Source organism: Pieris napi, chromosome 6, assembly GCF_905475465.1.
Source record: "Pieris napi chromosome 6, ilPieNapi1.2, whole genome shotgun sequence".
Taxonomy (NCBI): Eukaryota; Metazoa; Arthropoda; class Insecta; order Lepidoptera; family Pieridae; genus Pieris; species Pieris napi.
This window is the reverse complement of record NC_062239.1, coordinates 10,519,441-10,533,888: the sequence shown is the minus strand read 5'-3', so window position 1 is coordinate 10,533,888 and position 14,448 is coordinate 10,519,441. Positions and strand designations below refer to the sequence as shown.

The following is a 14,448-nucleotide window of genomic DNA, read 5'->3' as shown; positions in this document are numbered from 1 at the left end:
GACCATAGCTAATTGAGCACTCCAGAGTATTGGGATTTGGATTTAGAATAATATTATATAGAAATCTTATTCTCGAAGGAAGGAGTAGAGAGACTATTGAAATAATATAAAAAAAGGAGTAGATTAGAGAGTCAATATTATAATTTTAATACGTTTCGAACGTTCATCAATGTAAGTTAGATAATCAATTTAAGTCAGATAATCAATTCAAAGCCTTATTTAAAAAAAAAAAATTATGTTGAAAATAAAAAGGGCAAAATGATATTAATATAAAATAAATAATCATTTTATATTATTTATATTTTACAATAAATTGTTACTTTTGAAGAGTTTATTATAACAATAAAATATCGCAAGCCTTTAAATATCTATGTAATTTTTAAACCGATGTCTGGATGTTTTGCAACTTCCGCTTCCTTTTAAAATATTAATGGCGTAATTTTTATTTTTTTTCATAAATGATTCACTTATAAAATAAAATTTTGTTAAATAAATATACTAATTTTGTTTTTATTACGATTTTGATTTTTTGTAATTAATCATAATAATAAGAGGTTGATTTGATTACTTCAGAGCTTTGTTATGATGAGTAAAGAATGGCGGACGTTGTCATTGTAGCATATTTATACACATTTTTATTTATAAGTGCTGGTTATGGTGAGCTATTTTATTTATGAAATGTGTCATTTATTTTTCCAAAAACAACTTCAAATGCGCGTGGAAATTTTGTGCTTCTATTGCCTCGAAATTCGTGGGAAATGGGAATTGGGAACATCCGCGTCCTCCAGCATGTTTTATTATTGTTTTTCATTACGTCGTTCTAATATTTTTTCTTAAACTTCTAACTGAGACCTACATCCATCCCATAAAATTTGCGGTATTTAATTGAATTCATTTTAAAAATGCTTTGAGGAAGTACGAATATTTTTAAAGAAAATTTTGAATGTTATCGTATCATTAAAATGAACAATTAATTGTCTACAGTAATCTGTCGATAAAAATATTGAAATGGGACATTTTGACGATATGATATAGAAACTTAAATGTATTCATATCCTATGTATGTTTGCTACAATTGCCAAATGCTTTTAATTTGAAATTCTTTGCAGCAGGCCTCACAGGTTTGGATAATTTTGAGGATGACGGCCTTACGAACATACAAACCCAAGCAGACAATCTCCTGCTTGATGACACACTCGATAAAAAGATGGTGCACCACCCAAGGTAAAAAAAAATATATTCTGTAAATGTAAGGGTTTAATCACTCTATTAGTCTAAAACTTTTGGAAATTTTGTTAATATGAGCAAAAAGTAATGTTTCTTAATGCCCTTGCTGCTTAGGAGAAGAAAGTTTCAGAAGAGGTATGTAATTTTAGCTTTCTTATTATTATGATATAGTATAGTAATAAATGTTAATCATGTTAAACACAACTCTGAAAAGAAACATCATCATCACATTTAAAATTTATATCCAAGGTCTCACAGTTTACTTTCACATACAATATTAATTTCTGTGGTTTGTTAGGTAAGACACCTAAGGGTTGCTAGGTTTAATAATTATATCTATAATGTGTTAATATATCCACAGGTATAAATGCCACCAATGTGAATCACCAGACTGTGATGAGTCCACACAACAAGTATGTGGATCTGCACTTTATTGCTTCAAGTCAACTGTCAGAGCATCTGATGGTGAACTCCGATATAGTAGGGGCTGTTCTACAAGACGAGATCACTATCAATTCACCTGTCATACAAATCAACATTCACAAGGGTTCGTATACTGTCCATGTTTTAAAAATCATCAAACAATGTATACTTTGTTATGGCTAGAGGTAATATCATCTAAAGAATTCAAGTTTGTTGATGTATAGGTTTCTTTATCCCAGTAAAAAGTAATTGTTTTGAGCAAAAAACCATTTAAAGCTGATCTCTAAGTTGCTTTGACTTTTAACTTTGCTGAACAAATTTTTTCTATAACAAATTTAATATTAAAGTTGTTATATCAACTGATGTGATTAGACAACAATATGGATTATATGTTAAAAGTCTTCAAATGTTGTTTCTATCTTTAATGAGCTGGTACCTAGTATATAAGTTGGCCAGTGTCATAAAAAGTTGTTTTTAAGTTTTCGCTATAAGTATCCGCACAAGTTTTTCTATTACATAAATTCAGGCCAGGCTATGTCATTTGTAGACATATAAATTTAATCAGTATTGCATTGTTTTGCGGTGCGTGAATGACAAGTTACATTTGCAGGCCTCGCAAACGTCATGCTGGGCAGCTAAATATTACCTGTTGCCAAGGTGACATGTGCAATAACGGTAGCTTTCCTGAACTGTCACCTGCTGACACTGCAATTGAACCACTAACTACAAATACTTGGAAGCTATGGATCAGTGTGTTGGCTTCTGTGGTTATTGTCAGCGTTTTAGCCGTTATGGCTATACTTGTATTAAGGAGGACACACAGGTAACTATGCTTTCAGTACAGTTGTATGTAGGCTAATTGTCATCCATTGCCCGAGATAAGTGGTCTGATGCTGTCTGGAGTTCAATTCTGTGAGAAACAATAATTATTTTGGATTCATAAAATAAGCAATAAGTAAATAATCACCATTATTAGGATCTAAAACACAAGTCAGTCTACAACACAATCAGTTATGATTAAAATAATGAATAATATAAATGTTAATTACTGAAGAATTATTTTTAATATAGTGCTTGAAATTTATTTCAGATTACGAGTGCTTCAAGCAGCTCAGAAGCTAGGAAAAGATTTTAATTACTTTTCAAACAACACCTACAACATGCCGGTCACCAGTGCATTTTACGAAGGTATTACAGTTATAGCATATATTTTTTTTAAATAATTCACCATATATTGCTTGAACCTCAAATTAAATGGAAGGTCACATAATGCTGAATATTTTTCTCTCATTGTTGAATTTGCTAAAGAAAAATTATATGTAAGCTAAAGCAGTGGCCTTCGCTTATGCATAATTCAAGACTAGTTTAGTCCGAGGTGAATGATAATAATAAAAGAAGTTAATTTATAGAATTCAGTCAGGTAGAGTGCTGGTCAGTGACAAAGTTAAATCGCGTTGGTTGAAATGATATTAAATTCTTGCTATGTAATTAGTATAATATGTACACAGACTTATTTGTGGAATCTATTCTACATATTTGTTTTTGTTGTATAGTCTTCATGGAATATTCTAGAATGTCAATCAAAAGTAAATATCAGGAGCTGTCAAACCATTATTTCTCTATGAAACTTGACATATTTGACAGCACTAAAGACAAGATGGTGACAATGAATTTGAATATGGACCTTTGATTTTGTATCTTATAAATATATAAAAAATGTTTTATCTAATTTGGTTCATTCGGAAGTATGTTAGGTAACCATTAGTACACCAAAATGTATGTAACATAATATACTTTACCTAAAGTATCAAACTAAATTATAATCCACATGATATTCATTTAAGGTATGGAGGGTTCCACCAATGCAGTGAGAGCGGTAGCAGCTGGTGACTCCACGCTACGGGAATACTTAGAGACTTCCATGAGCAGTGGTTCAGGCTCCGGTCTGCCCTTGATGGTGCAGAGGACCCTGGCCAAGCAAGTAACGTTAATCGAGAGGATAGGAAAGGTATGTGGTATCTTGATAATAGTGTAATTATTGTCCTGAAGTTTGATGTGTAGGTACATTTCTGTAGGTTTCATTATTATGAATGCAATGTGCTTTCCAAACCGTAACAATTATTATTTTGCCTTCGACTTTGAGTATCAAATATTATTTAACCTAAGCTCTTATTCTCAATACATTCACATATTTATAAGGGAGCGTTCAAGTATTACGTAACGAATTTGGGGGGGGGGGTCCTTTTGTAAAACGTTACGATGCGGGGCGGGGATTGAATTTCGCGTTATTGTTTATATTATTTTTGACTTTCCAGTACTTTACACCACGTTATGGTAACTTTTAGGTATAAAGTCACTAGGTGGTCACGAAACGTTTGACAATAAAATACCTTGTGACATTTTAAAACTGATAATTTAAATGTTTTATTAAAAGTTCACTTAATAAACAAGCATATTACAAATTAGATGATTATATTCAAGATAAGAATGCTTGGAAACATGCTGGTCCTGCTCCATTGGACAATCATAGAGCCTGGACAAAATCAAATTGGTTGCTGATTTTTTGCTTTAACATATTTTTGTTATTTTTTTTTAATTTATAATGCTACAAATGTAATTATTTTATTGTATCTCACACACTGTTTTGTTGTGTTTTTTTAATATTTTTATTACTCTTTAACATGTATACTAACTTTTTTAGTATAGTAGTTTATTCTACGAGTACATTGTCTTCACATATAATTATTTAAGAAATGTAACAAAATATTGTAAACCTATTTTAAAAGAGTAAGTGTGGAGTTTCTTGCCCATTCTTTTCCACTCGAAACTACCTTTTGGAAGGGGCAACTAGAATCTTTTTTGTATTTTTTTTTGACGTTCAAAAGTGCCATTTTAGATGGTCTAATTGAAATAAATGATTTGACTTTGACTTTACTATACTTGGGTACAGAAAAACGTTACGGCGCGTTACATTGGGGTGTCAATAATCTCCAAAAATTGCGTGACCTAATACTTGAACGCTCCCGAATCTGTGATTTAAACCTAAAGTTCTTTTTACTATCTAAGTAAGTGTTATATCATTTTTTTAAATAAGTAAATATAATTTTTTTTAAATAATTCCAGGGTCGCTATGGCGAAGTATGGCGTGGCTCGTGGTACGCAGATAGTGTGGCTGTTAAGATCTTCTTCTCCCGGGATGAGGCCAGCTGGAGGAGAGAGACTGAGATATATAGCACTGTTCTGCTTCGACATGACAATATACTCGCTTATGTTGGAAGTGATATGACCAGCCGGAATAGTTGCACGCAGGTAACTTTTTTATATTAAATATTATATGGTCCTTAAATTGCTTACATTTCTTTAATCAATTTTATATACAAGGTGGTCAGCCTTCTGTGCCTGACATGTTGCAATGTAATCTGTCTATCTATCTATATATATATATATATATATATAAATGAATTGCTGTTCGTTAGTCTCGCTAAAACTCGAGAACGGCTGGACCGATTTGGCTAATTATGATCTTAAAATATTTGTGGAAGATCAGGGAAGGTTTAAACGATGGGAAACGTAAAAATAATTAAAGAAAAATACTAAAAACGACAATTGAATTTCCCAATACAGATTGTTCTTAGATGGGGAATTGGACGTCTTAAAAATTGTCACTTGGTTGTCATTTAAATATTTGTAGATTTTTTCAAAAATAAGTGTTTCATAGTATTAGTATGTAGTCTGCTGTATGAGGGCCTCTTTGGTCTGTTTTAAAAGTTTTGACACAAATATATGTTGGTGAAACAAAGTTCACGAGGTCATCTAGTTAGACATAAAAAGGTCCGTTGGTGCAGCTGTGATTCAAGTGACACCTCCTGGTTTAGCCAATACTACTCTCCATTGAAATTGCTGTATTTCTTTTCCAGCTCTGGTTGATAACTCACTTCCATCCATTGGGTTCACTATATGAGCATTTGAGTCGGACAACTCTAACCCGACATCAGATGATGGTCATCTGTTTGTCCATTGTTAATGGCTTACTGCATCTACATACAGATATACACGGCACACAGGTTTGTATATGATTTCATAATATTGAAAATTCATCAGTGAAATTCAGAGTCTAGAACTAAGCTTTAAATTTTTCACCTGAATGCATTGATATACAAAGAACCCAAGATGCACAGTCTCGAATAAAAGTAACGCTCGAAAGTGTCCCGAAACACTATTTCTGTCCCTTTCTATAACAGTATAATATGTTACAAGCATATATTATTGCAAAATCAACCTTAGGCGAATTGCTTAAAGTTGTTATTACAACGCAGTGTATACGTACTTAAAGCAATAAAATTTTACGACCGACCGTGGTCGGTAGAACAAGGTATTGAGTGGAGTCGAACATGACTTTTTTATTTACAACTATTTAACATAATTTTAAATTTATCCGACTTTTCGGGTGCTTTACAGCGTGCGTGGTCACGGTGACTAAAGACAAAAGGTGTTGGATGTTAAATAGTTGGAAATTTATAATAATACATAACTTTAATCCGGTTAAAAAGTTTTTTCTTTAAATTAAAAAAAAATGTTAAATTGGCTACCTCCTGACCTACACTTTATATAGCGTAAATATATTTGTCAAAAACTATACACAAAAAAGTTCAAAAGTACATAAATTTATTTATAAAAAAAAACACAAATAACGATCCACTTATTAGACGCGAGACTATTTGAAATGAGCGCACAATTTAGAATGTTGCGCTCATTTTTTGAGGACGTTTTTTAGACGTTGATTGTGCATCTTGGGTTTTTTATATATCAATGCCTGAATGTCAAAATCCTGTATGTTTTTGACATATGGAAGTCGTACTTAGCGCTTAGTTTTAAGTCTGAATTTTTAATTTATACCTTGTCCTTGAGTTTACTGATTATTATTATTAAAGCTTTATTAATTAATGCATGAAACAATTGGTTTGTTTACATTCCTTAGTTGTGTTAGTATAAATTTAAAAAAATTTAAATTAGATTTCTTTTTCTTTTTTAGTAGTCTAGTTTTTGTATGGCCCCTTTAGGGTAAAAGCCTCCTCCGTATTTTTCTTCTCTAGCTAGTTCTATTCTATTGAGATGATTACATTATTAATTAATAATGAACTTTAATTCTTGGGTAAAAAGTTTAATTCGGCCGGTAACCTATTGTAATTAATATAGCTTTTTTTTTTCAGGGCAAACCGGCGATTGCTCACCGCGATATAAAATCCAAGAATATCTTAGTTAAAGTTAATGGGGAGTGTTGTATCGCTGATCTAGGGTTGGCAGTCACCAGGCATCATGTCTCCGCAGGGTTAATGCACAATCCACGCCAAGGAACTAAGAGATATATGAGCCCTGAGATGCTGGATCAGAGGTGAGTTTCATTCATAATAATATAGAGGTACAGGCACCAAAAAAAATACTGAAGGGTTTGCTGGAAGAGTATATAAATTACATAAAAATTAATTTGATTGAAATCGATTAAGTAGTTTAGGAGTCCATAGCGGACAAACAACTTGACGCGTAATTTATATATATTAAGATATTGTAAAAATAGCCTAGAGATTGTAGAATTTTCTTGTATTTTATTGTATTATTATAGAAATAAAGTACATTGGTCAATTGGTGTGAATTTTCTAAAAAAAAAAAAAACATTGCTTTTTGTAATTCCAGCTGATTTCTATCAACATGGGGCTTGACCACTCACTGTTACTTTCTTCTATAATGTATATTTGCTTATCAGTCTCATGTTTTTGACTCTTTGGTAATCTGTAAGGCTTACTATACATTGGAATTATGTTTTCTCTTAATACAAATTATTTGTTTAATGGATCCGGAGTAATAAACTTACACACACTGCTACATCCTGTAAACCCAGCGTTTATAGGATTCATATCAAGAATATTTGTTAGAAAATCCATTATTTCTTTTAAAAAAATCCAATAAATAATATAATAATAATTGAGTTCAGTTTTTAAAATTGGAATATTGTTTAGTATCTATTGTTTTATTAAAAACCAAAAATATATCAACAAGATTAGTTTCAAACACGGAAAATTAAGCCTAACAAAATCAACGATTTGATTTTACGTATGGTGTTGTGCTAAGGGTGTACGATCCCAACTCAAGATTGGGTTTTGGGATCGCGTGGTTCAAAATTAATATCAAGATCGCTATAATCTGGTCCTTAGTCCTGAATAACTGAATACTTTATCCTTCAAGTACAATTTGTATTTTAGTATGAACCTCCAAAGCTTTGATTGCTACCGCAAATGCGATATATACGCGTTTGGCTTGGTACTTTGGGAGGTGGTGAGGCGGGTGTGTCCAGCTGCAGAGCATCGGCCGCCATTTTACGAGCTGGTGGGACACGATCCCAGCTTCGAAGATATGAGGAAGATTGTATGTGTGGAAGGAGCGAGGCCTGAACCTCCTGTGGATAGTAATCCGGTGAGTTTTATTTTTTGGGTAAATTTTAAACTATCATACTGATATCTGTTATGGGTTTTTAACATAAAATAAAACATATTAGGATATTTATAAAAGGGACCACAAACAAGTAAGCTAGCAAAATACAATAATTAAAATATATTAAACTAAATCTTATAATTAACTTAAATACATCAATGTGGGTACCAGGAGGATTTTGGTTTATCCCACCAAACCTATTATATGTGATAATGTTTACCACATAAATAAATAGTTAATTTATTATTCAATAAATGAATATCTAATTTGAGGGTATTTCCCAAAGTTAAAACAAAGAAAACATTTCAGATTGTTTCACAACCAAAATAAAACTAAACCAAAAAATAATACGTGTCTGATCTTTTGTTCCTACCCTCATCCTATTACATTTCTAAACCTGTCAAAAAAGATAGGAAATTTTTGACTGTGGTCAAGACCTGACTTTACAGAGATAATAAAGAGAGAAAAAGAAATAATTGTATAATATATTCTAGTAATAATATATAAAAAATAACGATTGAAAATGTTTAATCATATAAACTAGATTTTATTTAAAAGATTGAAAATCGAATAAAATAGATATTGTAAAAGCATAAAGAAAGAAAAGATCGTGCCAATTCTTAGAAGGCCGGCAACGCACTTGCGAGCCCTCTGGTAATGTGAGTCTCTATGTTCAATTAACTAATTTCAGACAATGGTCTTCATGGCGGCCATAATGCGGGAATGTTGGCATCAGAATGCGTCGGTTCGACTCCCGGCGTTAAGAATAAAGAAGACACTACTAAAGCTAGCGGCGAATGACATCGCGATACATTTGGACGAAGATAATGAGGTATCTGTGTAAGAATTAAAATTGGCTTTATTTTGTACATTTTCTCATAATATAAAAATGGTCTCTAAATGGAAGAAAACATGTTATAACTTTGGTTTTGCTCACTAGATGGCATTACTGTTGAGTGTTCCTTAAGGGTTTTGTGTATTTAGTAAGGAAATGTCAAATGTGAATGTTCGATTGACTTACCCTAATATTATTTAGGGAGCGTTCAAGTATTACGTCACGCAATTTTTGGAGATTATTGACTCCCCCCCCCCCCCCCCATGTAACGCGCCGTAAAGTTATTCTGTACCCAAGTATAGTTAAACGTTTCGTGATCACCTAGTGACTCTTTAAACCTAAAAGTTACCATTAAATGGTGTAAAGTACTGGAAAGTCGAAAATAATATTAACAATAACGCGTAATTCAATCCCCGCCCCGCATCGTAACGTTTTACAAAAAGAAACCCCCCCCTTCCCCCAAATTCGTTACGTAATATTTGAACGCTCCCTTAGACGTAAATGTAAAAAAAACGTCATGATTTAGGATGATGACGGTGGTGCCATCTGTTTTTTTACGTTATGATATCAAAAGTAAATTCTAAAAGTGCGACGATAGCAAAATGTACGTTTTTTGACCTTAAATTGACCATAAAAAGGCCTGTCAAAGACTATAGTTTTAAGTGACTGAGAAGCGAATACAAAATAAACTAATGTAATAAGCCGCCTTCATAGCTCATATATTTAAGTCATAAAAACCTATCTCTTATACGTAAACTGGTTTTGAGTATTGTCAAATTGTCTTACGCGAGTTAAATATTTAAACTTCTATTTACGTAATTAGAAAGCATTAAAAACAGTATATTCGCGTTTTACTGGAGATTTATTTAAATTGCATTTATAATAAAAATTTTGTTTATCTGATCTCATAACAATTCTTCAACTTTTATTATGAAATATTCAAAATAAATATTTCATTAAGATAATCAGCGTTCAAAATTAATCTATGTATAAATTCTACCTAATGTAAATTTACTTCAAATTTAACTTACTTTAGATAAAAAAAAATACATTAATTTTATTTGATCCACCGACGATGAATAGCGGTATCGATAACGAATTTTGTATGCAATTTCGATGCAGTTCTCACAATTCGTAATGTTTCACGTTGCGGTACAAAATCTATTTATTTCTAATAGAAAATACAAATTTAACATGAATATTACATATTATTTTTGTACCTTTATCGTTAACGGGTTAAACATGAAGATCCCGACTTCACGATCGACGCTTTTACTATTGAGTTTTTTTATTTATTATTGTTGATTAAACATTATAAAGTACAAAAACACCAAAAAACCACTAAGGGGTGGTGAAAGGCTACACCGCAGTACAAATTACTTTTAATTTCTTACAAACTAAAGAGAAAAAATCTCAATCCATACTAAAACAACGAAAACACTAATCAAACAGAGACAAAAACTGTTAATATCGTATACATGTAATATCTATGAATCGTACATTTATGGACCCAAGCAATAACCAGGTTGATCAAAAAATACCCTTACAATTTGTTATCAACAAGGCGCGGAACAATATATCATTTTACCAGCACTATTAACTTTACCGGTTTGTTAATAATTATATATAGAATTAAAACGCATATAATACGAGTATAATATTTTGAATTGACGCAACTTTTTTTGCCATGTATCACTACTATGTGGATCCAGCTACTCACTGAAGTTATTCCAAATCAATTCGACTTAGGGTCCTTCAAGAAAAGAGTATATCAACTTAGAAAAAAAAATTAAAAGAGTTTATTTGTGGAAATTGTACACTCGTGTAAATTGCGTAGTTTTAACAAAAGCACTCAAATCTATTTACATCACATTTAACACAATTTGACAAAGAATCTTTAGTTAAAGGAAGATAATCCTGATTTAGTTTGAATTATGGTTTTAATTTTGAAAAGTTTTAATTAAGAGATGGGTTAAGGGTTTAAAACGGCCATTCATTAGATAATAAATCAAAGTGCCGAGTAGTATTTTAAATTCATTACATATGTAAATACACATTGTATAGTGTAACATTTTGTAATATAACATTTTAATAGCTGATCCTACAGAATATAAAAAAAATATGTTAGTTTATTTTTTATTTATATTAAAATCTTCCAAAATACTTATGTCTGGATTACTGAATATTATTTCTGTGGGATCAGTTAATCGCGGATTTTTATTCCAATTCGGAATACGTAATTGTATAGTTGGTGCGAATTTTTCAATCGTAAATAGATAGTGATGAACTATTAAAATGTAAATAATTGGAACATTTTATGGTTTCATTAATGCTCTTAATTAAAAAAAATATAACTAGCTTGACGCGGATGTTAACTGTCATTATAGATAGTGCAATCCACGAAGACGCGCCCCACTATTCCTCCTAACCGTTTATAGTATATGTGTGCAAGCTTCCGTCAATGAGTGTTATCGGTACACACGCACACTACAATAAATAGCTGACGGTTCGCAACTGACGCTCGGAGCAAACTCCCCGCACCCCGCGATCCCCTCAACCTAAAATTGGCGGGGCGCGTCTTCGTGAATTGCACTATCTATAATTTATTGAAGAAGTGGGCGTGTTACTAGACTATTACTTTGTTACAAAGTTATTGTAAACTTCAGGTAATATTGTTCTAAAAATGCTCGGTGAATAGTTTCGAAAAGAATCGATATTGTGTTCCAAAAAAATAGACTCACAAATAATTATATTTATAACAAAATTGATATCCTGTAGTACTAGAGAGTCAAAAAAAGATAGACACTTTGGCAAACTTTTCTTAGAGATTTAATTTTTTTTTTTCAATTTCACCATACATAATTTTTGCGTAATATTTACGCAGAATACACAACGGAAACTGAATAAAGAATATTTATCCCTCAACGTACGAGCGAGTGTTGCGTTCTCAAAAAAAGTCCAAAGACGTGATTCGAACGTACGACCTCAGTGTTAGGGGTTGCATGCCAACACTGCTCAATATCACTTTTTTTATATTATGATTGAAAAATAGCACATAGAATAGTTTGTAAATTGTAATATACTTTGTAAATCTCATCGCAGCCTTATATAAGGTGCTAAAACATGTACTTTAATGTAAACAAGTGTTATTTAATGAATCTCGTGCACCTTCAGAATATATAAAAACCCGCTAAAATTTATATCCCTTCTAGATTAACAATTTACTTCAAACTAAATACAAAAATAAACGTAGAATTTCTGAAGGTGCAATTTGCTAACCACTTGTTAAATTAGCACTAAAATTGTTAGTTTTAATTGTTAAAAGTGTATCTTTATGCATTTAGTTTAAGCTAGTAATTATAAGAATTAAAAATTTGTTTCCTTTGAAAACCAATTCCAAAATTGAAAGTCATCTATATGAAGTTTAAAATCTGATTAAATTTAATAGTTAATATTTTAATTACATATATGTTTTTTTTTAATTAAAAGTGAAATTGGTTTTCGAAAAAAGTTTATCAGATTTAAATATTATGATGCCATATATGTTTCCGTATTTTATATTATCTTTTCCCTTGTCAAGATTAAATTATGCATTTTTGAGTATGCCATATTAGATCAATGTAAATGGAGTTCTCCGCCATAGACAATAATAAACCATAGATGATAAATTGATGTTATTAAAAACAAGTATATTTCCATTTGAATATGTTGTGTTCACATGTAAATATTTAGTTTACTTTTGCGTCGGATTATAAGAAATAAAATATTTGTCTATATTTTTTTTTTTTAAATCCTCATATAAAAAATATACTACATTATTACTATTTAATGTCTTTTTTATTCAGTGAATTAAGTTAAATATTTGTTTTTTCGAGTAGTGTTACTCTCTTCCCTGAGGACGTGGGTTCGATCCTCGGCTGTGCACCAATGGACTTTCGATTTAAGATTAGTTCGAACGGTGAAGGAAAGCTACGTGAAGAAACCGGCATGGCTTAGACCCAAAAATTCGCGTGACCCTAGTTCCCAAAGTAGTATATAGAAGCAAAGTCGACGACACAGGCCTATTGCGATTCTGTGTACGCTGGCGAACGTGTTTCAAATGTCCTTACACTAAGGGCTTTTTCACACGTACTACAACCACACCACGTGGCCGGGCGTATATTTTTTATTGAAAATGAATAGGACTATTCACACGTACCACATTTTGCAGTCGTTATCGACCGTGTGTGTGATATCGACCACATCGCAACTACAACGCGACCACCAGCGGTACTGCGAACTAGTGACGATTAACGACAGTGCGCGCCCGCCGCTTTTCCCTCGCCCGGTTCATTCATTCTGCATTCGACTAAGGTTGTAGTTTCCTCTTCGAATTCCAAGAGTTTGGTCAGTCACCTCCGGCTTTCATAGCGGAAACACGTTCCGCAACTGTGTCTGCACACGATGTAACCGCATCGCAAATACTGGCGACAATGCAACCACATCGACATTTTGTCGGTACCACAACGCAACTACAAAAAGCTGCAGCGACACTATTCACACGTAACCACTGCTTCACAGCATTTTGTCGTTGCGACGTGGTGTGGTTGTGGTACGTGTTAAAAAGCCCTAATGTTACCTAAATGCATTCCCCAAATGTCTTGTCATTGGCTGACATTTATCATGTCACGAGAAATTGATAAATCAGTCATTCAGTGTCAGGTAGATTATATTTGGATTTTCACAAAGAAAATGGTTTCGAGTCGAGTAGACGACGACACTCTTCTTCAAAAGTTAATCGCAGCTGGACCTGTTCTGGTTAAGTATTTTTCTAGTAACCCATCAAATCGTAAACAATATCTTAAATATGGACAATATATCTAGCAGCTATATCCTACAAGTTCTGGTATTAGCCAGGGTTCAAATCTAGGACCGTTGCTATTTCTGATTGCGATTAACGATCTTCCAGTCCTATTATTAGCCGACGACGTTAAGATTTTTAAAGAAATTCGGACAAACACCGACTGTCTATGTCACTGGAGATACTGCATTGGAGTGTATTAAATAAACTCCATTTTAACTATGACAAATGCGAAGCGATGACTTTTAGTGCCTCTTGGAATAAAATACTCTGCGACTATAGCATAGGATCTAAAGTTAGGCGCGTTGTAAGTCCGTGATCTGGGTGTTTTGTTTGTTCCAGATCTCTCGTTTGCGGAGAATATTCGGACTATTACAGATATCCTGATGGGCCTCTCCGACACTGCTACTAGGATGTTACTGGGTCCTCATTAGTCAGATCAATTCTCGAAACCAGCTGCGTCATATAAGTAATGATCTGTTATACCCCTAAGATGTAAGCTCCTAACATAATACTAAAGACAGTCATGTCATCATAACTGAAATGAGATAGATACTACTCCGGTTTGAAGTTATCAGTCTGTTTCGAGATATTATCCGGAACTGTTGTTTTATTCAATAATTCTAATTACGAGTCT

General features: G+C 32.5%; 1 protein-coding gene across 4 annotated transcripts; it reads left to right on the top strand.

Annotated features, from left to right (window-relative positions):
* Positions 1-544: 544 nt before the first annotated feature.
* On the top strand, positions 545-9,223 carry LOC125050455 (activin receptor type-1). 4 transcript variants are annotated; one of them, XM_047650326.1, is made up of 12 exons: positions 545-657; positions 1,110-1,224; positions 1,342-1,362; positions 1,589-1,774; positions 2,261-2,473; positions 2,741-2,838; positions 3,495-3,658; positions 4,774-4,959; positions 5,568-5,714; positions 6,861-7,042; positions 7,908-8,118; positions 8,828-9,223. In XM_047650326.1, the coding sequence occupies exons 1-12, from the start codon at positions 597-599 to the stop codon at positions 8,978-8,980; spliced, it is 1,737 nt and encodes a 578-aa protein (XP_047506282.1). In that variant the 5' UTR covers positions 545-596; the 3' UTR covers positions 8,981-9,223. The 4 variants fall into 4 exon arrangements, with proteins under 4 accessions (XP_047506282.1, XP_047506285.1, XP_047506283.1 ...); XM_047650327.1 differs by having other exon boundaries at positions 560-657; positions 1,113-1,224; XM_047650329.1 differs by lacking the exon at positions 1,342-1,362.
* The last annotated feature ends 5,225 nt before the right edge of the window (positions 9,224-14,448 follow it).